The sequence below is a fragment of the Glycine soja genome, chromosome 13, assembly GCF_004193775.1.
Source record: "Glycine soja cultivar W05 chromosome 13, ASM419377v2, whole genome shotgun sequence".
Classification (NCBI taxonomy): Eukaryota; Viridiplantae; Streptophyta; class Magnoliopsida; order Fabales; family Fabaceae; genus Glycine; species Glycine soja.
The window spans coordinates 27,291,215-27,314,761 of NC_041014.1; the positions used below are offsets into that span (position 1 = coordinate 27,291,215).

Below are 23,547 nucleotides of genomic sequence, written 5' to 3' on the forward strand. Positions count from 1 at the left end.
ATAAAAAAAGAAGGAATTATTATAACTATTAGATTATAAGAAAAATTAATGACAAAAGGATGAGAAATTTTGGTATAAGTTAATAACTCCTCTGCAAAGAAAAGTAAATAATAGTATTTTGCATCTTACATGTAGTAAAAAAAGAGTAGTTACTATTGAGTGATAATAACTAATTCAAAATTGGATGTAAAGTAAGTAAAATATGATAAAAGAATAAAATATAAGCAAAGTGAATTATTATTTATAGTGAGAAATTGGTTTTGAGCAGTTTGTCTATATCCTGAAAGGAGTCCATTATATATTAGGACATGAACAATGATAAGGAGCGAGTTTTGTGCAGAGAATGCTGTGACTGAGTGATACACAGTGAAAACAAGAAACAGAAAGTTAAGGTAAGGAGAGAAAGAGAATCAAAGAAAAAGGGAAGACTCAAAGACAGAGTGTGTCCTCGTTCATGTTCCTAGCATCACATTGTCTACCAAGAAACCCACTTAACATTCCTTCATCATTCGGCATTGGAAACAAGCCCAATTCTTGGTAAATTTTTCTCTCTTCTTCTCCCTCAAAATTTTTATTCTTGTTTTATTTGCTATACCTGTGATTGTGAGTGTGTTCTGGGTTCAAATAAAAATGAGCAAAAAGTAAAGAAAGCACACTGAATTTTTTCTTCCTCTGATTCTGGCTTCAACGCTCACTCACCCCCACACACTTTTGCCATTATTAATTAATTGAAAATCACATCTCTAAAACGTGAAACCAACAGATTAGCTATGATACATTTTGATGTGAAAATTTGGTAAAACGTGGATGAGTGATTAGGATCCAAACAGGGAAGCGTTTTGCACTAGCTAGCACTCTTGGCTGTGAAAGCAAAATGTCGAAAGCTTATAGATTAGATTCTGTTTCTGGTTTGGTTTCCCTAGTTACTCTATTATCTTACAATGTTTAGAATATAAATTTAGAGATCTAATTCAATTCTAAAAATTAATTTATATAAAATGAAAATTATCCTTCACTTATTTATATATTTTATATACGGATGCAAAAACATTCAAACGTGTGACTTAGATTTTTTTCAATACTACCACACATTCTTCCTTTTCTTCTTCTTCTGTTTCGTCCTTTTTCTCTCTCACTGTGGTGTGAGAGAGATTCTCTTCTCTTCTCTCTCAAACCAGCTTGTCGTCAGAAACAAAATTCATAGAGAGGGCATTATAGTAATTTCACTCCCCTGGGTCACATTACGGCAGCAACTGCTCTTCCTTCATCTCCGCCGCCGGCGGTGCACGTCACGGCCGCCGCCGTCGTCTTTTACGGCGACAGTAGGTAAACCTTAGACCTCTCGAATGAACGAATTAGAGAGAGCATAGTAATTGCACGGTTTCGCTCTCATTCTCTCTCATCATCGCTCTGTCCGAGTCCAGATGGCCATTGCGGCGGCGCCACTCCTCCGTCCGCCGGCGGGCCTGGGTGTAATAGTGAAGAAAATTATAACTTTTCAAATAGTCCTTGAATATTCAAGTTAAGGTCAAATGGTTAGGTACTACTCCAGGGTTCGATCTTGGCAAAAATAAGTTTTTTCAGATCCAATTTTAAATTTGTTTCAATCTCTTTTTCATCACAGAAGTTAAGGAAAAAAAATAAAAAAATCCTTCAATATGTTAAATGGTCTCACTAAACTTAATAACAGATTTAACTTTCATACTTTTTAAGGATTAAATCAGAAATTTTATTCTTACTGAATTACATTTTTAGGACCCTAAAGTTATAATTTAACTTTTATTTTATCTATTTATTTATTATTTTTCTTTTGCTGAATTTACAAGGGCGAACTGGGTCAGCCCAGGCTTCGGTTTTTTTGGTTTGTATGGATCTTGCTGTTTGCAGTTTGCACAAGGTCCATTTCGTTTGAAAATGACCAAGTTTATATTTTGTGCAATAAAATTTAGTTTCTTAACTAGAAAAACAATAAAAAAGTAAAATGAAAATTTTGAATCATTGTATTACCTTTTGATTTTAATTTTGTTTTTTATAAATATTTAATTCAGGTTGTGATGAAAGTTACACAATAAAACATGAAAGACAGATATAAAAAAGTTAAATTAATGAGTAGGTTCTTGTTTTCTTTTCTTTTCTAATTTGATCCTTAAATTTATATTTATTTTTTAATTAATTTTTTATTTAATTAAAAATTATCAAATAGTTTAGGAACCTACAAACTAATGCAATGAATTGCACATTGTCTACTGTTATTCAAATAGGAGTATCCAATAGCTAGTTAGGATTATCTCGAGATATATGACGTATAATACATCGAATTTATAGAAATAAATGCATTAAAATAAAACTTATAAGCGGAAAGAAGTGAATTCTTTATCAATTCCAAAAACACTAAAACTAAAGTAAAGTAATTTTGCCGTTTTGTTTGAAAAGGAGGGTTGAAAATGACCATACGCGAACATGTAGGTTAACCATAGTAATAGAACATAGGAAAATAGGCATATATTTTATTTTGAACTATACACAAATCATTAATTCATTGCTTGGGAACGAAATATTCTCTTCTCTTCTCTTCTAGCCGCCTACAATATATCATGATATCCATTTCCTTCGCTGATCGCAACGTAGTATATCTGTATACAGGTCATAATATGCACATGCACTCATAAATATATTAAAAGTGAGGCTAGAATTTTGGGGGAATACATGCATGGAGAATAGGAGAAGAGTAGGTTGGTGTGCATGCACAAGCATATTTTTTTCCTTTACTTGGTTATGGAGGTGAATGTGCTGCTTGTTTAATATTTTATATGTAACAATTATAAATTATATTATTCTTTGTCACTCGAGACAAGCTTACAATTGAATTTATTTGCTAAGAGGAAGAGAGAGATTAATGCTTAATAATTAATTTTTTATGGATATATAAGATTGCTTTAGTAGTGGGATAAAGGATGAAAAGAGAGGTTGCGGGTTCTAATCCTCTTCCACTAATATTTATAATAAAACTAACAATAACGCATAAAAAAAACTAATTAATTTTACATTGTGAATAAATAATTCGTTTAGCTAGTATATGAATCTCTGAATTTCATTACTCAATTACATGTGTGTTTGGTTAATTGTGTTTCGGTTTTCATTTACTTGATGCGGCAACTTTTTAATTGGTAGCCTTTTTTTTCACGGAAATTTTAAGTGGTAACCTAAAACATTGAATTTGTAAATTGACGACAAGTGGTAGACTGGTAGTTGTATTTTTTTTAATTATTGTGCAATTAGTTAGCATGATTTACATTAATTAGCTCGTATTGGCCAAATACCAACATTACCATATGCAGTGACTTTAATAAATGAGAAACTAATATATCGAAATATGGTTTAACATTAACGGTAAGAACATCTCAATATATTTTTTTTATAAGAAATGTTAATTAGTTCTTAAAATTATATTTTTTATTAAGTGGTTGTTTAAAAGGAAATTGTGGAATACTAACAAAATACGTGGTTGTTTAACGTTTTTGTCCAAATAATAATTAGTGACCAATGAGTAGAGTACATTACGGCATTGACTGATCATAATAATACTTTTGTTTTGTATGAATTGTTTCTTATGTTATGTTCTTCTGTTCATTCAGACACTTCAGAGAGAAAAAGAAAGAGAAAGAGAGACAAAACATCTTCTGCATTCTTACCTCTCATTAATCATTTTGCTGTAAATGATAAGGTTCCACTTATTGTGAAAATCAAGGAAGGACTCTTTTTCTGTGTCCCTTGTCTGCCATTCTCTCTTCCATGAAACTACAACATGACAATGGAAGAAGAGTCCTTGGCAGCAGTCCCATTTGACAGAGCTATTGAACAGGTCATGTTTTTCATTTTCTTTTTTTCTATTTCCAGTTTTTATGTCAATTCTTCACCTTCTTCTTTTGGCACTATTTCAAAGTCATGGTCTCTCTAGTGTTGTTCACATGTTCTCACCTTTTTCTCTTATTTCCAATCTTTCAAATTTTTGTGGTTTTGAAATAATCCCAGGTTTCATTGCTGATAAAACACATTCTCCTTTTTAATATTATTTTTTAGTTGTTTGACCTTATGGTTGAAAGTGTAGTTTCCTTAAAAATGTGAATAAACTGTTATGTTTTTTTTTTTTTTTTTTTTTTCCATTCTAAATTCTAGTTTTAGTTCAAAATTTAGAATCACTCCCATTTTCTTTGTGAACAATTCATTTGTTTATGACAATGACTTGACTCGAATTTATTAATTTTTCAACACACATCACCTAGTACACATTCATCTACTATTGTTGATTTTTAATTGTTGCAATCTCGTTGGTAAAAATTCAGGGTTGAATTGGTTGTCCCTCCTTCAAAGTATTTGTTCTTAAAAACATGCAAGACGAGGGATTAGTTGTCACCAGTTGCCAATTTGGTTATTACATGATTACATTCTTGTAATTTTATGTTGAATACTATTTAGGCTGAAATTCACCATCTTTTGGTTTAGAGTAATATTTTTAGACCAAAAGAATCTTTGAACACAAATTATGTGTTGATGATCTTTATTGTTGTTTCTCTACTTATTTTCTTTTGAGTATGCACACATACCTATACTGGTGATATGCACACATTTATGTGAGTGTTATGGTGTTTGTCTTGACATAGCTAATGCAATTGATGTTTTGATTTAGTTTCTATATTTGTCCAATCTTTTCTATGGTTTGTTTACCTTATCTCCTAGACAACCGGTTTTCTTTTTTTCCAACACTGAAAATTTGGTTTGTCTTTTTGTTCAGGCAATTGTATCTATCAAGAAAGGTGCATATTTACTTAAGTGTGGTCGTAGAGGAAAGCCGAAGCTCTGTCCTTTCAGACTTTCTCAGGTAGGCCATAAGTGCGATGACAAATTATTTTAGAAGGTTCTTATAGTTATGACCATTCCTTTAATATGAAACTTGTTTATGGACCACGTTTCTTAGTACATTTGTTCTCCAAATTTCTTATGTGTTGAATTTAGAAGCACCATACCCATTGATGTTCCATACTATATTATTTCCATTGTCTTTCTCAAAATACTGGCTTTGAATTTCTGATGTTATTTTGTATCTATATTTTTCTAAAAATAAAGAAGCAAGTTAGTCTTCGATTGAGTACTATTTTTTTTTTCGTGAACTTTTGTATATCAGTGTCAACTATCATTTGATGGAGGAAAATTAAATTTGACTTCTATTAAATACCAATTAAGAAAAATTAGATCAGATGTTTTTTGTTGCATGAAGATGAAATGATAAACATCACGGGATTTTGAAATTTCATTAATTGGTCTTATTTTCTCCATTGCATTATGATAAAGTTACTAAAATATATCTTCCTCTCCTCTAATTCTAGGATGAGAGAAATTTGATTTGGTACTCAGGACAACAGGAAAAGCATTTGCGATTGAGTGTAGTTACCAAAATCGTTCAAGGGCAGGAACATGTACGTAACAAACATTCATGTGTTCACACTTGATGCATTCCAAGTGAATATGACAGTTTGAAAGAGAAATGGAAGAGTTAAAATCATGTTTTGGTCTAATAAATGGCTCACCATTTTCAGATAAGGTCCCAGAGGCAAAATGAGTCCGAAAAGGAGTGTCATTCATTTTCACTAATCTGTGCTAATGGTGAACGTTCTCTTGATCTGGTAATATTCGTGAATTGTGGTAAACACATGACATATAACTGAATTTGTTTTCCCATATTTATAGCTTGACTAGACATTTATTTCTTTTGAACTATAGATATGCAAGGACAAAGCACAAGCTGCTTCTTGGTTTGTTGCCTTGAAAGCTGTGATTTCTAGGTGTCAGCATCCTAGAGCTTTTAGTAGTTTAAGAAGTTGCAAAGGGGTGCAGAGTTGTGTTAGTAGTCCTGCTGGAATCTTAAGAAGAAAGAAAAATCTTGGCCTTCTGGACGATACCTCTCAATTTACTCAGGTTTTCATACATCTTCTTTGTTAGGTTATCAATATATAATTAATGAGATATCTTTTTGTAGTTATCTCACGTGTATAATAATCTAACATGAGGAGTTTATAAGAAAGTAAAATCTAATTTTTTGAGTAAAACTATGTCATTTTCTTTCGTAGTTATTTTCATATGCTGTGAATTATAAGGTTTTAAGTTTATTAAAACAATGAAAATGTTTCTTTAACCTCTGATTTATAAGTTAGCTTATGTTATTATTAAATCTCTACTGTTCTGAAGGGTGGGAAAGGCTAAACAATAAGATATCTCATTTCTGAATGTTTAGGTTCAAAAGAGATGTGCTATATTTTATCGAAGAAAATTTTAGCATTGATTACAATTGATTAGCATAATTTTCATTAGGTTCTATGTCCATGCACATCAAGAAAAAGAGAAGCAACAATAAAAGGGATGTATGCCACTATACATGTGTTCGAATTTCTACAAACATACATTTTTATTTGTATGATTGGCATAAACTTTGACTTTGTCTCCTTCATTTTCGTCTAGATTCTTAATTTTAGACCAAATTGATCATTCCTTCGATGATAGAGAAAACACTATCATCACTAAACTTCAAATGATTTTAACTTTTTATTTTTTTGGCATAAACGAATTTAGACTATAAAAAACCTTATTACTTTAGCTAAGCACAGAATGATGAAGGTTCAATAATAATATCATACTACAAGCATTTTGCATGTATTTATTTCTCTTTGCCTTGTTAATATAAATAACTTAGACATCACTTTATCTCCAAAAAAATAAATAACTTACTTTGTTGTTATTATTTTGAAGGTACATAGCGTATGTGCAAGTCCCACTATGTCACTTTCTGAAAGGTGCTTTTCTGATGGCTTGTCATGTACATCTGATAACTTTTATTCATCGGCATCTTTCCTCTCCAGCACTCATGGCGTAACAGATAGTTCAGTGGCAAGTTCTCCATACATTGATCCAGATATTCATGGCAACATTGAGTCAACCCGCATTGATAAGGAGCACAAGAAGAATTTGTCCGATAGCTATCTGATGCATTTTACCACCCCGCATGTAGGAAAAAGTAATGTGTTGAAGGATGTAATGATATGGGGTGGAGGGATTGGATGTCTTGTAGGGATTGTGAATGAAAGGTTTGTCCATCCTGGAATTTATTCTTTAGTGCCAAAGTTACTAGAATCCACTGCAATGTTAGATGTTCATAACATAGCTTTAGGAGGAAAACATGCTGCCTTAGTTACAAAACAAGGGGAAGTGTTTTGCTGGGGTCAAGGGAAGTGGGGAAGACTGGGGCAAAAAATTGATATGGACATTAGCTCCCCCAAAATAGTTGATTCTCTTAATGGTCTTCATGTAAAAACTGTTGCTTGTGGTGAGTATCATACATGTGCTTTGACAGATTCTGGTGAAGTATATACTTGGGGGAACGATGTTTGTTGTGCAGATTTATTGAATGAAGGAAGAACTAGAAGTCAGTGGATACCACAAAGACTTGGTGGACCCTTAGATGGTATTAGTATCTCAAGTGTTGCTTGTGGGGAATGGCATACTGCAATTGTCTCTAGTTGTGGGAGGTTATTTACTTATGGAGATGGTACATTTGGGGTTCTTGGCCATGGCGATCTTCGGAGCTATTCAAGTCCAAAAGAAGTTGAATCTCTTAATGGTCTGCGGGTGAGGTCTGCTGCTTGTGGATCATGGCATACAGCTGCTATTGTTGAAGTCATGTTAGACCGTTTTAGGTACAATAGTGCTAGTGGTAAGTTGTTTACATGGGGTGATGGAGATGAAGGGAGGCTTGGTCATGTAGATAATGGAAACAAGATTGTACCAACACGTGTTACACAACTTGTTGACTATGATTTTGTTCAAGTGTCATGTGGAAGAATGTTGACTGTAGCACTCACTAACATGGGCAAGGTTTTTGCAATGGGAAGTGCCAAATATGGACAACTAGGAAATCCACATGCCAGGGATAAAGTAGTGATTGTTGAAGGACAACTCAAACAAGAGTTTGTTAAAGTGATATCAACCGGTTCATATCATGTTGCTGTTTTGACTTCAGCAGGGAGTGTCTACACATGGGGCAGAGGTGAAAATGGCCAACTGGGGCTAGGTGATACTGAAGACAGATACACACCTTGTTTTGTTGAGGCTCTAAGAGACAGACAGGTAAATACTATTACTTGTGGTCCAAGCTTCACAGCTGCAATCTGTTTACACAAACCTATTTCTATTAGTGACCAGTCAACTTGTAGTGGTTGTAGGTTGCCATTTGGGTTCACAAGGAAGAAGCACAACTGCTATAATTGTGGTCTTTTGTTCTGTCGTGCTTGTAGTAGTAAAAAAATTACAAACGCACCTCTAGCCCCTAGTAAGAGCAAGGCTTTTCGAGTTTGTGATCAGTGTTTCGATAAACGACAGGGGGGTGCCCATTCAGTAATGGCATCAAAGTCCAGAAATTACAACACTCAGCAGGTGTTGAAGCATCAACACAAAATTTCTGATGTGACTGAAGATAGGGGAGAGACAACTGTGACACAAGGTCCTATGTTATCACTTGGTCAGTCATGTTACAGGAAAAGCATGCCAAGTGGACGAAAGGATTGGAAAAACCATCAAGAAATTCAGCAGGATGTAGAAGACAGTTCTTCTATGCTAGGTGGAATGCCACAGTGGGGGCAAGTTCCATGCCCTGCCATGTTTCAAATAAATTGTACAGAAAATCCAGTTGTTCATGTTTCTTCATCCAAAAATAAATTAGCCACAGTTTCTCCCTTTAATGTGGAATCTACAGCATATAACTTCTCCTCCAATGTGGAGACTGATACAACAAAGTCTGACAAGGTGCTCCTTGAAGAAGTTCATAGGCTTAGAGCTGAGGTATTGACTCCACATAATAGCAACTTTTAAATTGCTTTAATTTTAACATGTTTTTGTTGCAATATTGTTCTTGCATGTGCAAAAACTGTAAAATTATATTATTTTCCCTGCTAAGTTTTTTTTTCTTTTAATGATTTTTTTTAATTCACCATAAAATCATTGTCCTTATTTAGACCACAATTATCTTCTTTTTTCTGTTGTTGTCAAATTATCATCGCATAGAAGAGCCTCTGGGCAATGGGGTATGAAGAAATTTTGTATATATACATAATTCAACAAAAAAGATCGCCTTTTGCGTCACCTTCAAACTATTGAATCATGTTTTTAATGCCTTTCTGGCACACTCTACATGTTTATTTTTCTTCCAATCCTTATTTTTCTTCCATTTTAAGCAATTGTATTAATTTTTTTAGTTTCCATTGGTATAACTGTTGTCACATTTTAGCCTTTTGGGGTGCAACATTCCTTTCATTCCGAGTTCTCTATATCCTTCAGTTGTAAATTATACGTTTCCTACTCATTTGGGAGTTGCATTTACTTTTCTTGAAGAGACTTTCTTATGCTACTGTTTCATATTATTGGATAGGCTAAGAGACTTGAAGAGCAGTGTGAGCTCAAAAACCGTAAAATACAAGAGTGTCGACAAAAAATTGAGGAGAGTTGGTTTGTAGCAAGAGAGGAAGCTGCTAAGTGTAAGGCAGCAAAAGAGGTCATAAAAGCTTTAGCACTGAGGGTAAGTTCTTTATTATCATTATAATTATTTGAATTAGTTTTAAGTTGGAATGCTAGAATTTTCAACCTCCTTATTGAATTGAATTTGTAAGTTATGAAATATTGACCACATTTTGCCGAATCGTTGACAACATATAGCATAATGCCACTAAAGTTAGGATATGAAATTTGTGCATGATATCAAATATTGAAATGGTATGCAATCTTTATAATTTGAATTTTCATTCCTTGTACACAATAATTGATGTATCTATCACCATTACATTTGCAGCTTCATACAATATCAGGAAAAGATAACGTTGGACAAGAAGGAAAAGTTGGGCCAAATGAATTTGTGCCTAACGTGGCACCCATACATACAGAAATGAAGAGTCCACGAGATGTCAGCGTGGATAGTCTATCCAATTCCCCTATAGTATTCTCTGACACATTAAAATCCAAATTTGGGAGAAGTTTGTTCCCCAAAATTGATAATTCTAACATAAATAGAGCAGAATCTCAACAAGACAACAATATTGATGGCTTGAAGGCTGAATGGGTAGAACAATACGAGCTCGGTGTTTACATCACATTTACAACTTTGCCATGCGGGAAAAAAGGCCTTAAGCGAGTGAGATTTAGGTAATGTCTATTCTGACCCAGTGCTTACCCACAACAAATTTAATGACACGTTTGGATATCCTTTAAAATTATACGGTAATTATCTTAAAATTAATGTCACTGATTTTTTCAAAGCAATTATATGTTACTTTGCATTCACTAAGATTTTATAATTGATTTTGATTCACCTTACCATCACCCCAAACATGCTATGAGTAATGATATTTTTTTGCACGTACTTTCTTTTGAACACTTGGTAGCATCTCATAATGGCCCCACTATTGGGGAATGGCCTAAGATCGTTTAGGTGTTTTGTTATGGTTACAAATTTTTATCATAATGTGTTTGAATGACCGTGGCATGTGTGGTTTTGTAGTCGAAAGCGATTCTCAGAGAAGGAAGCTGAAAAATGGTGGGAAGAGAATCAAGTGACGGTGTATCACAAGTATGGGATTGAAGGATATATAAATAATAACACTAGCCAAAGTCAGGTGAAAGGCTAATTTTTTTTTTCTTCATGCCATTCATCTTTAGCAATTTTCACCTATAGTTCTTAGTGGGAAGGAGATAATGATGTTGTTGGCTAGAGCTTTAGGCCAGAAAGAAATAAAGATCAAGTGTACAGTCACAAATAATAGCGTGTCTTTTTTGTTCATGAGTTTCTTGGGGGTATTCATTCCGGTGTACAGTCACAAATAACAATGTGTCTCTTAATTATTATTTTAATTTTATTTTATTTTAGCATTATAAAGTTGTTCAATTTCCGCTTCTAATATTTCAACATTTATTCCGTATGTCTTTAAATGTGAAAGAACAAATAATTTGATTTTTTTTTATATAAAAAAAGTTAGGATGTAACTTCGAAAATACTAAATGGAATTCTAAAGTGCAAAGAAAATAAATTACTAATAAAAGTTAAATGACACCAAACGTAAAAAAAAAAAGAAGTTAAAATGAAATTCAAAAAGAAAAGAAAAGAAAAATGAAGAAGTAGAAATGCAAGAGATTAACTGTTGGAAATGTAAAGATTGAAAAATAAGTCAAAGATAAAGTAGGAAGGATGAAAATGTGGAGACTTTTATTTAAACTTGACTGAAAACATGCACATTAACTCTCAAGAATGGCAATCATTCTCAACGTATAAGCTTGTAGGTGTTTGGGTATTTTATGGGATGTTTCTTCCTGCAGCCCATAAAATATAAGGTGTATAAGAAAAAGAAGTAGCTGAAAAAAAAATGGTATATTTTACAAAACTAATTCGATTAATCGATTTGTTTTTACGAAATCAATTTGATTAATTGAACTTAAATTTTTTTTTGAATATTTAGATATAAAATTAAATTAAATTGATTAAAATGGTTCAAGCACCATCACTTTTAATTTCGGAAAAGGTATAATCCGAAATGTAGTTTTGTGTGTTGTGTATGGGGTGCAGGAAAAAATGCCATTGTTTTATGTATGGTGTTTCAACAACAAAAAATGACTTACAAAAAAGGTCTTATTTATAGATTTTTAACTCTAACGATCACAAACACATGTTTAAGTGTCTAAAATTAATTATTTAAGATCTTGACATATATTGGTTGTAAAAAAAAGATCTTGCATGTACTTAATCTGAGTAACTTTAATAATTGAAGATAACTTGTTCCTTGACCGATCGATCTTCTCGAATTCCTTCACCTGAACTCTTCACCTTCGATACTTAGTCATTTTCTTTTTTTACCTTGCTTAACTGGCTTAAACTTCAAACTCAAATTGAGATTTTCTTAAAATTCTTGTAACTTGAACATATAAATACGATCACTTTAATTTCAAGTAAATTATAGACTCGTGAGAAATTGAAATTTTGAAAATTCAAAAATAATTCTTCCAACACTTTTTCTTAAGTTGACACAAAAAAAAAAAAAATCCCTAAACTGAATTTCAATATTTCTTTTCTAAAAAATGATCAACAGTAGGGTTATTAAAAAAATGTTCCAAAAGCGAGTTCTTCATATGGGTCCAGCAACATTTGGGTTATCTATCTGAGTTTTGACTACGATCTCAAACGTAGCCTCCAAGTGTTTAATTGGGCTTGGATCTCTGATTAGGGACACAACAGAGGCTTTAATGCATTTTTGTGAAGAGATTCCTTAATAAGAATTTATTCATTGTGAATGGAACAAATCTAAAGAATAAAGGGAGGGTGTGAATGTGATTTGGTAGCAAAGAAGCTACTTCTATATATGTATGTTTCAGTTCAGCTAGCCTAATTAGCATAAACCTTCATCGCCCCTTTTTCCCAAATTAGAAAAAATGGATAGTGTTATATTTGAGGAAGAAAAAAAGAAGAAGCAATGGCAGCATAAACTCATAAAGGAGAAAAGCACCAAAAGATGGATTCATGAAAGGGAAAACATGAGATAGACATATGTTAGGGAACTTTGGCAATTGGCATCGATGGGAAAAGCATGAGATAACTTACAAGTGATCCCACCATGCCGCGTGGATGCTTTTTTTGTTTCACGTGGCAAAGGCTGGCCCCACATGGGTCCCGCTTTAGAATAACCTATTGGACATTGGCTATCATCATTCATCAATATTTAACTTAACTTGTGTTACGCATGTGTTTCATAAACACTTCTTTATATAATTTAGGTATCTCCTTTAATTAAATCTCTAATTAAACTTTTATTTTTTTTAACAATTAATTCGTTACTTTTCACTACTTCAATCATGATTATTGAGTGATTGAATTAATTTTAGAATTAGTTAAATGAAAAGTCTACGCATAATTTAGATAAAAACTCTTCTATATATATATATATAAATTTTTATCTAAATAATATATAGACTTTCCATATATAATTTAGATTAATATTATTATAATAGAATAAATACTGTTAAGAGCAGAATACTTTTTTTTTGTGTGTGTGTGTTTATGGTTTTTGATAAAATTTATTTACTGTTTTTTAAAAAAATATTTCGTATTAATAAAATGATGAAAAAAATATTACTATAGTATAATATGATTTATTTATTTTGAAATAAATCTATGATTTTTTTGTTTTGTTTCAGGAGGCGGTAATTCACACTCACACCTGAGTTACTCTTTTTCTTTCTTTCTTTTTCTTAATGAAAAATAACATTTTAATAAAAAAATATCTTTTAAAGGATAATTTTTCATTTACCAAAATGTTAGTTTTTTAATGAAAAGAATAGAAAAGACAGATAATTTGATTCTGTTTCAAGAAAGACAACAGCCAGATTAATTGTCATATCATAAAAGCTAATATTTGTGGCCTGGTCTCTTCTTTTCTTTTTTTGGGTCGTTCCTGGTCTCTTCTAGAGGTGTAAATTATAGCTTTTGCTTTGATTTTGAAAAAAAAAATCAAAATAATTAGTTTTTTAATGGAAAAAATATAAGACAAATAATTTGATTCTGTTCAAGGGAGACAACACTCAGATCGCCGGTATGTATCAATAAAGGCTAATATTTGCTGCCTGGTCTCTTCTAGAGATGTACATGAATTAGTTTTTGCTTTGATTTTGAAAAAAAGAAAATCAATCAAAATAATTAGTAGTTTTTTAATGGAAAGAACAGAAAAAGACAAATAACTCGATTATCTGTTTAAAAAGAGACAACACCCAGATCGCCACTATGAATCATGAAAGCTAATATTTGCGGCCTGCCTCTTCTAGAGGTTTACATGAATTAGTATGCTTTGATTTTGAAAATATAAATCAATCAATCAATCAAAATTAAGTGTGAAAAATGTTTTCAAATATTTTAAAATAGAAGGGAGCTATAATGTGGTATTAATCTTTTTTTGCAAATATTTTTCAGACCTCGCGACATGTTTGCAAGATTAAATATATTAGCTAGTCAAAATTAAAGCCTCCTTATCCCGATAATATAAGTACACTCAGGTTTTTTCTCCCCAAATATTTTACAGACAAATACTAAATGTATTTCCTGCTTTTTTGCATATTATAATTGGTACAAATTAAACACACACACAGTACTCATTGTGAACGTTTAATATGTTAATCAACCCTAATCAACATATATATTCCTGTAGTCAATCATAACATCATTATTGTCTGACTCAACGAATTGAGATTCAAATTCCAAACCTTCAAATCAAAGTTATCATTCTTCAAGCATTATATTATATTTCTAAACATAAAATCTACGTAAAGAAACAAAAGTTGAAGAGAAGGGGAAAGAAAAGGAAGGGCATGCACTTATGAAGCTCAAAAGAATGAATATGGAAACAAAAGGAAGTGTGAAAGGGTCGTTAGTTCAGTTGGGAATAGCCGCCAAAGTTCGTTGGGTACAGTTTCCTCACGTTAATGTATAGATTCTTAATCCAAGGAATAAAGGTTTGATCGAATTGCATCCATTCATATGTATTGTCATATGTCAGAATCTAAGAAAGAACAATCAGGAAGCATAGGATCATTGGAGAACACAAGATAGTTTATATATAATGTTAGAGAAATGTAATGATCCCTTAATTCAAGCTTCAAGCCAAAGATAAGAGGAATCATCCATTTGATCAAAAAACAAACGAAAAGTACTTCAAAGAGAAAAAGAAAGATAGAGACAGACAGCTTCGAATTTTTCTTTTTGTTTTTCCAATCTTCTCTCTCCTTCTCTTTTTGTCTTCTTTATCAAAACCCCAAGCAACCCCAACATTCCACTCTCCCTCCCTCCCAACACTTTCTCTCATCTTCTTCCTCTCTCTTTGGATCTTCTTCCTCCCCAATTAAGGTCTCATCTATCTATCTATCTCCCTTATAATACTATGTTTGTTCAATATACAAGTACTATGTAAAGAAATATAAGTTTGTTTGAGTTTGCTATTAAGGTTTTTTGTTTTTGTTTTTGTTTTATATGGCAGGGTTTTGATTTATAGAATTGGTGATCTTGGCTTGGAATTGAGGCCTTGTGCCACAGTTTTTATTACGGTCACGAGGCAACTATATAGCTCCATATAGTTTATTTCAGTTAGATTCAGATATTTATATAAATGAATATGGCTCCTGTTTCATTGCCTCCTGGGTTTAGGTTCCACCCCACAGACGAAGAACTCGTTTCTTATTACCTGAAAAGAAAGATAAACGGTCGTAAGATTGAGTTAGAGATCATCCCTGAAGTTGATCTTTATAAGTGTGAACCATGGGACTTGCCAGGTAATTAATTAAAACTTAACACTTCCACACACATATGACACAACAATTTTTCATCATGTCATGCATAGATATATAGTTTTTTTTTGTGAATATCATGCATGGAAATATAGTTATATACATATCTAAATGGATTAATTGCTCATTCTTTGATCGAACAAAAAAGATGTAGAATTTTTTTGATTAGTTTGTTGAATTGAGTTTTTGAATATACTAATTAACTTTAGCATGCATACCCATGTTTAAAACACCTATTATAATTTGCTTTTTGATTGACGAATCATTATTAGTTAATGGCTATGCAAAAGAATCTTAAAAAAGTGGGGAGCAAGCTTCTTTAGACAGTACTAGTACTATTTGGTTGTGGTCTTTACCCAATCATGCATGAAAACACATACTTGCTTTATTGGTCAAGTATATTTTTCTGCTTTCGCATAAAATATCTAGGGATATGATGTATGCGTCGTACGTTGTAGGCAGGATATAGGCCCTTCAAATATAGGGTTGGTACTACTTCCTATAATCCTATTGTTATTGTGAACGTCAAGACATAGTAATGAGGGAATAGTGGGATTCCCAAGTCAAAAACAGTCAACAAAAGAAAAAGAATTAGAAATTTATAGTATTCTCCACATGATATACACACATGACTCCATGCAATCAATGTATATACCTAGAGTTTCTAATTTTCATTACTTTTTATAAACTCATTTAGTAGTACTTTTTTTTCGTGGTAATAACCAATGCAAGTTTGAAATTAATGAACATGGATTAATGTTATTGTTACTTACACTACATATATACAGGGAAGTCATTGTTACCGGGGAAAGATTTGGAGTGGTATTTCTTCAGCCCTAGAGATAGGAAGTACCCTAATGGATCAAGGACCAATCGTGCAACAAAATCTGGGTATTGGAAAGCCACAGGGAAGGACCGTAAGGTGAATTCTCAGAGCCGTGCAATAGGGATGAAGAAAACCCTAGTTTACTATAGAGGTAGGGCACCACATGGTTGCCGCACCGGTTGGGTTATGCATGAGTACCGTCTTGATGAGACTCAGTGCGAAACTAATTCAGGCTTGCAGGTAGGTTCACCTTCTTCTCATTTCCTTTCTCTTCCATTCATTTTCTTATACTCAGGTATTATATGTATGTTTCTTTCTTTCTTTGGAGATATAAAATTATAAGTGCGTGGTTAAGAAAGAAAGAAAAAAAGATCATGGATTCCATCTTAATGTTAACAAAAATTAATAAATTAACAATTAATTTATTGATAAAAAAATATGTATGCTTCTTTAATTACAAAACATGTAATGAGTAAATATATAATTTTATTATTATCAAAAGTAATAGCTTTATTTGTTCATTGTAAATTTGAGTATATACAATTATCTTCCAATTTGTCAACTTTATGGTAAATTAGTTCTTTTAAATTGAATTTAACCAGATTTGAGAGACAATAATGTCATGATGAAGTTGATAGATTTTGAAACTGAATTGTATGCACATAAATTCTTACGAAATAAATCTACACAAATTGTCATTTCAGAAGTTGTGATTATTTAATTACTTTTTAAATTCTAGAGGGTTAAGCTTTAATTGTAATTATATTTTGACATGTGTGGTTTCAGGATGCATATGCTCTTTGCCGTGTGTTCAAGAAGACTGCAGTGATTCCCCCAAAAGTTGGAGATCAGCACTATGTTAATGTTCTTAGCCATGCAAATCAGATGACAAGTGATCAATCATCAAGCATTGACATTGAGCTATACTCAGAAGGAAGAGGAGAAGTTTTAGAGAGCTCAAATTATTTGATGCCGTGGGATACATGCCCATCCCCAAACATAAATATTGGGTCTTCTCTCAATATCAATATCAATGGTGGGACGAAAAGGGATAATAATAATAATAATACTGGGACATGGTCACACTTCTTATCATCAGAAGACTTACTCAATCTTCCAACATCTACTTCTTCATTTCCCAATTATGGATCTATGAGTTACCCTCCATCAAAGGTACCTAGCTACTACCTATAAGGTTTTTGTAGACATAATTAAATAAAATCTTAGGGCATATTACACTTTATATATCCCCTTTTTGTTTCACGCTTTTCCAACTAATTATATTCCATTATGCTTTATCATCGTTTCTTATTACTAAGAACATCTTTAATTGGTTTCTTGAACTCTCAAGAACTAATTAGTTTTTTTAAAAAATAAAATTCTGTCTAAGTAAAATTTAAGAATTTAAATTGGATTTTATCACTAAAATAAAAAATGAGAATTTTTTTTTACATTTTATGTAATATTATGAGACCAACAAAAAATGATCTAAAAATCTAAAATGAGTTCTTTCACTAATGATGTTATAAGTCCCATTACAATTTGGATTAAAATGAAAATAATAACTAATAATTTTAAAATCATAGTTAAATTAAGTATGAATAAAAGTATTCAACTTTTTTTTAACTTTAATTCAAACTTGAGAGGAGTTGGGTAAGTTACAAGATAATATATATCTAATGGCTGTCAAATATTAAATCATTATATTTTAAAAGTCGTATAGTAAGAATGACTTCTGATTAGTCGTTAGTGTAAGAAAATTAAGATTGACAATACATGTTTATTAAACTAGTGAATCATATGCACATGATATGATATGATTTGCATGCAGGTGGATATAGCACTAGAGTGTGCAAGGATGCAGCATAGGTTTACCATGCCTCCTTTGGAGGTGCAGCAGGACTTCCCTCAAGTTGGCATTTCCGAGCTGAAGATGGCACAAGCCTCGGCTTCCAATATGTGCGGAGGAAGCAGAAATAATGAAACAGATATCTTGCAGGAAATTCTTTCAGTTGCTCATGCTTCCCAGGAATTAATAAATCAATCCAACTACTCATCAGCACAGGCATTTGGTGCCAATGAAAACAACTACGCTCCTCCTCATGAAAGTGATTTCACTTTTATGGTTGGCACCAATTACAATCATGTGAATGATATGAACACCATGGGATTTGTTGACAATATAGCATGGGAAGACCCTAACGCAAGATCAATAGAGATCGGGGATCTTGATGATGGATTCAAGACAGAGAGGATGGTAGAGAATTTAAGATGGGTTGGAATGTCCAGCAAAAATATGGAAAAGGTATGCTGTGTAATTAATGCTAGTTTTTAGTTTAATTAGAAGCATGCATATTTCCGGCATATTTAAGATCGTATATTCAATCTTAGACATTCATTATTGGCTCAAGGTATGGACACAAATTAAAAATGGGTTTTAAATTTATACTATGAAGCAAATTGCATATAATTAAATATCAATTAAATTTGGAACACTGATGTTGCTGGACTAGACCCCCAAAAGGTACAGTAGTTGCTAATAAGTAAATTAAATGCTGGAGTTTGTATGATTACTTGCATAAGAACTATATTATTAGTATAATAATATCTTTCTCATTTATTTTTCAATTCTCTTTTTATCTCTTCGTTGTACATATGTTAGTACAAAAGATTGTTTGCTGTACATCAATTTCTCTTTGTCTAATTTGACATAGGGCTTTATGGAAGAGCAAAAGATTGTGCCAATTGAGCATATCTCAAACTTCCAAGCTAACAGGGAAGAAAATGAGGTGCAAGGTATTTTCTGTACATAATTGCTTTTTGTAATGACCTTGGTCATGAACAAATTTATCAATATATAGTTTTCTTTTTCTGAGTAACAAAATTAACATGATCTTTTGTTTTCAGTAGTATCTGAGCAGCACAATAGCAACAAAGAACTCAATGATACTGACATTGATGATTTCTCAATGGGATTCATCAATACTGACGACCCCAATGAGAACTTCATAGATGAGGGTAACATTGACTATTCAAATTCTACAAACTTTGAGGTTGTTGAGGAAACAAAAGTCAGTCATGGAATGTTTGTCTCCACTCGCCAAGTAGCTGATACATTCTTTCATCAAATAGCTCCTTCACAAACCGTCAAAGTTCAACTCAATCCAGTACTGGCTGAAAATCAATCTATAGAGAATGCAGTAGTAATGGTTAACCAAGGGCACTCTTTCTTTAGAAAGTTTAGGGCTTATGTGATGGGGAAGCTGATCAAGCCATCAAACACAATAGCAAGTGCCCTTGTATTCATCTTTGCACTTTTGTTGGTGCATTGTGTTTGTTTGAAGGAGCAAGTAGGTGAAGATTTGAAACCAGACCCCAAATGCTTTGATGGTGCTAACACCATGAAGAAAATGAGACAATTACCAGCTGAGAATAATATCATATGGAATGAACAAGAAATTTTTTGGTCTGTTGGTATTAAATGTGGGAAAGGATTTGGTGTGGTCTTGAAGAAGATAGGCATTTTCCTCACCATATCATTGGCTCTTTGTACCATGTGGGCTAATCATGTTATAGTTGACTCTTAGAGGTTATATACCTAATTTTATTTTGTTTTTAGTTTCTAACTTAATTAGAAGGATCACATTAAATTCTCATATTGGACTTCTCCTAGGGGGATTGATGTATCCACATACTTGTATTTTACTTGGTTAAACATGTCACTTTGATTAAGAATTAATTGTATTCAATTGGATTAATAGAATTGTATACTTTTATTTTTTATTTAATCCGTGAAGTTATAGATCAAGTATTAAAAAGAATCAAAGAGAAATGACACTTACCTTCCTTGAAGTTTCCTTAAATGTCACATACACTTCCCCTAGTTTTTAAATAAACACTCATCACCTCCCTTATTTATCTTTTCAAATTAAGTTGAATATAATTAGAGACTTATTTTTTTTCCCTAAATAAATCTTTAATTGAAAAATTCTTTTCAAAAAACTTCTTTGATATATCCAAAATCAGAATATCACCTGAATTGATTTGGTTGGTATATGATGCTTTGAGGCACTCAATTCCTAGGTTCAATTTTACATAAGATAAACTGAAATATGAAATGAAATTAACTAAAAATTATAAAGAAGTAAATAACCAATACAAGAAAGTAGAAAGATGAAGAAGAAAGGATTATACAATAATTTTTATACTATAGTTCAATTACAACATGTGATAGCCAGTTTATTCTAACAATTTGAGTTTGAATTTACATAAATCAATAACAATAATTACAAACAAACTCACAAATATGAGCACACCACATTTGTCACTATTTTTGAAACCTACCATAATACCCTCACACAATGTAAGAACCTACTACATAACACAAACTTGAGAAACATTCTCAAGAATAAATCTCAAATGCAAAGAATTCACCCCAAAGTTAAAGATATGAAAATTTCTCTTTAACAGACAAATATTATATATATCACAATATAAATTATTTATCATAAATCTAAAATATAATTTATATTTTTATAATATTTATTTGTTACAAATTTTAATTATAAAATAATTTATATATTATAAATTTTAGTTATATAAAATAATAATATGTGCATCGCACAAACTAAAATATTAGTATAAATATATTTTTTTATTATAATTTTTAATTGTATAAAATAAACATTTATTTTATATGATATAAAGACTAAATTACTGATTAGTATTATTAATGATGAATAATATCTACCACTAACAGTATTACCAGTAGAGGCAACTCCAAAAATATCAGATAAGGCTTCAACAAACAGATTTATTCAGTTCCAGTGACTGATCAACTAGCTCCTAGACGTTAAAAAATCTCCTTAAAGAGAGTTGTCTACCAAGAAAAAAAATGATTATTGATTGAATCCACACAAAGAAGGTAAAAGTCTTTCCTTATTTCTATTATTGATATTATTCATAGTATCTCTGCCTCCTGTTAGGCTGTTATCGATAATCAAACTTATTCAAATGTCAGTATATGTCTCTTATAGTTTTCGAAAAGAAAATTAAAATCATTAGCTACAGATATTCGAGAATATCAAACTAATAAAATGCTTTCGACGGCGTCTCGTCAATGCTTACACCGATTAGATAAATCAGCTAATACGGTTACTTCGATATAAAAAAAAAACTAATATGACAATTCTAACTTAATTAATGATTTTTAATTTTAATATTGAACATATAATTACATGAAATTTTCGGAGAAAAAATGTGTTGTTTATAATGAATCTTATCCTACTTAAGTATAATTACTTTGGATACAAAATTATTTCTGTAATCTATAGTAAATTTATTTAGGGTTTAATTTTATACATCAACGATCAACCATTCATGGTAAATATAATTTTTATAAATAAATAAAATTATTATATATTTCATTTGCGATTAGATAACTGTACCAAATTACTTTTATAATTATTGATTAAAAAATAATTAACAGTCATAATAAAATTTTAAATAATTATAATTTCAACTGTTAATTTTTAATTATTAATAATAATTATTATACTTTTATACCTAAAAGTGTTGATATGAACCCTCATGACACAAGGGTTGACTTAGGATCGTCTAGGATTAAACCTTGATGGAAAATGTGGAAATTGATTAAGGAAATAATGGAAAATAAGGTGATTAATTTCGTGAGTCTTAATAAGGTGGTTCTTGGCACAAAATGGATGAATGGGATGGTAAAACGTAGGTTAAGTGGTGGCTGGACAGAAATATAGAAATGACAATAACTCAAGCTATAGGACTCCAAATGAGGTGAAAGGTCTCGATTTGAAATTCAATTTAGGCTCAAGAATCATTTAATTTGAGTGTGTAAAATGAGAGTTATGGCCACGAGATAATTCTGGGCAGAAGTGGATTTTTTGGAATTGTGGTTTGAAAGAACAAGGTTGAAGATGAAAGGAAGGAAAGAATCACTCTTTCTGGCGAGGGCAACACACAAAGGTTGTGAAAGTCTTTTGATACAGCCAGGGTGTTCTTGAATCACTCAAAAATTTAGGAGAATCATTCTCACTAAGATAAAAGAGATAAACTCTAATTTTTTGAATAAAACTCAACTTGTGTTTATTGATAAAATGGTTCAGCTTATATAGAAGCTTTACATCAGATTTTAGTAATGACCCACTAACCTAGAATTAAAAGAACTTAATGTCATTAACCTAGGGGATTAAAGAACTTAATGGCTGAGTGTAACTGAAATTGTGGCAACCAAAAGTCACCCCCAATAGCCATCAAGTCAGCCACCATTTGGTCTCCCAAAAGGCTGATGCCTAGGTTGTCAATTGGGCCCTTATTACAACTTGAACTAAACCTAACTAAAGCTCTTTTAGTTGATCACTACAAAAAAATGTTAAATAATGGAGGTTATTTTGCGGAGGTTTTAAAAACCTCCTTAATTTATTAAAAACTACAATTTTTTGTGCTTAATTTGTGGAGGTTTATAACCTCTGCTAATTAAATATTATTTTCCCACTCTTTTCTCTTTAAAATAAAATAAATCATGTTTTCTTTCCAGCAAAAAAAAATATTTCCTCTCAAAAAAATCATAAAACCCCTCAAAAAAAAATTCCCTCTTAAAAAAATCACAAAACCCCTCCAAAAAAAATTCCCTCTCAAAAAAATCACAAAACCCCTCAAAAAAAAATTCCCTCTCAAAAAAATCACAAAACCCCCTTCAAAAAAAATTCCCTCTCAAAAAAATCACAAAACCCCTCAAAAAAAAAATTCCCTCTCAAAAAAATTACAAAACCCCTCTTTCAGTCACAACTTCCTATTTCTCTTCATTAAAGATTCCCAAAACCCCTTTCTTCAGATTACCCCCAAAATTTCTCTCGGTTTCTTGTTCCAGGCTTTGATTTTTCTTTTCTTCTCTCGCTTCCCAAATCCCCTCTCTTCAAAGGTACTTCCTCTCTTTGTTCAAAGGTCCGTTGCTCTTTTCTTATTTTTGTTTTAATTAATCGAATCATCATTTTTGTTTTTTTCTTTCTTTTTTTTATGTATATATTCGGACAAAATCAATACACACTTGATACAAGCATGTGTTTTGCTTGCTATTACAGAGGGCAGTTATCTTCGGAGAGATTCGAAGGATTCGAAGGATTCAAAGAGAAAATAAGGCCAGGTATTGCGCAGTTATCTTCGGAAGCACTATTTTTATTTTATTTTAATATATCTTATCTTCTGGCATGTGTATTGTCTGGATTTTTTGGAATTGTGGTTTGAAAGAACAAGGTTGAAGATGAAAGGAAGGAAAG

General features: G+C 31.8%; 2 protein-coding genes across 3 annotated transcripts; both read left to right on the top strand.

Annotated features, from left to right (window-relative positions):
- The first annotated feature begins 313 nt into the window (after positions 1-313).
- Positions 314-10,961, top strand: LOC114381229 (PH, RCC1 and FYVE domains-containing protein 1-like). Its single transcript, XM_028340433.1, has 10 exons — positions 314-537; positions 3,636-3,862; positions 4,793-4,879; positions 5,385-5,474; positions 5,595-5,681; positions 5,779-5,973; positions 6,802-8,886; positions 9,473-9,619; positions 9,890-10,239; positions 10,595-10,961. Exons 2-10 carry the CDS (start codon positions 3,806-3,808, stop codon positions 10,719-10,721), a joined length of 3,225 nt encoding a protein of 1,074 aa, XP_028196234.1. The 5' UTR covers positions 314-537; positions 3,636-3,805; the 3' UTR covers positions 10,722-10,961.
- Positions 10,962-14,823: 3,862 nt separating this feature from the next.
- Positions 14,824-20,025, top strand: LOC114381841 (NAC domain-containing protein 86-like). Of its 2 annotated transcripts, none has more exons than XM_028341065.1 (7): positions 14,824-14,974; positions 15,105-15,396; positions 16,200-16,477; positions 17,024-17,410; positions 18,069-18,542; positions 18,952-19,033; positions 19,148-20,025. In XM_028341065.1, the coding sequence occupies exons 2-7, from the start codon at positions 15,234-15,236 to the stop codon at positions 19,822-19,824; spliced, it is 2,061 nt and encodes a 686-aa protein (XP_028196866.1). In that variant the 5' UTR covers positions 14,824-14,974; positions 15,105-15,233; the 3' UTR covers positions 19,825-20,025. The 2 variants fall into 2 exon arrangements, with proteins under 2 accessions (XP_028196866.1, XP_028196865.1); XM_028341064.1 differs by having other exon boundaries at positions 14,839-14,974; positions 19,145-20,025.
- Positions 20,026-23,547: the final 3,522 nt, after the last annotated feature.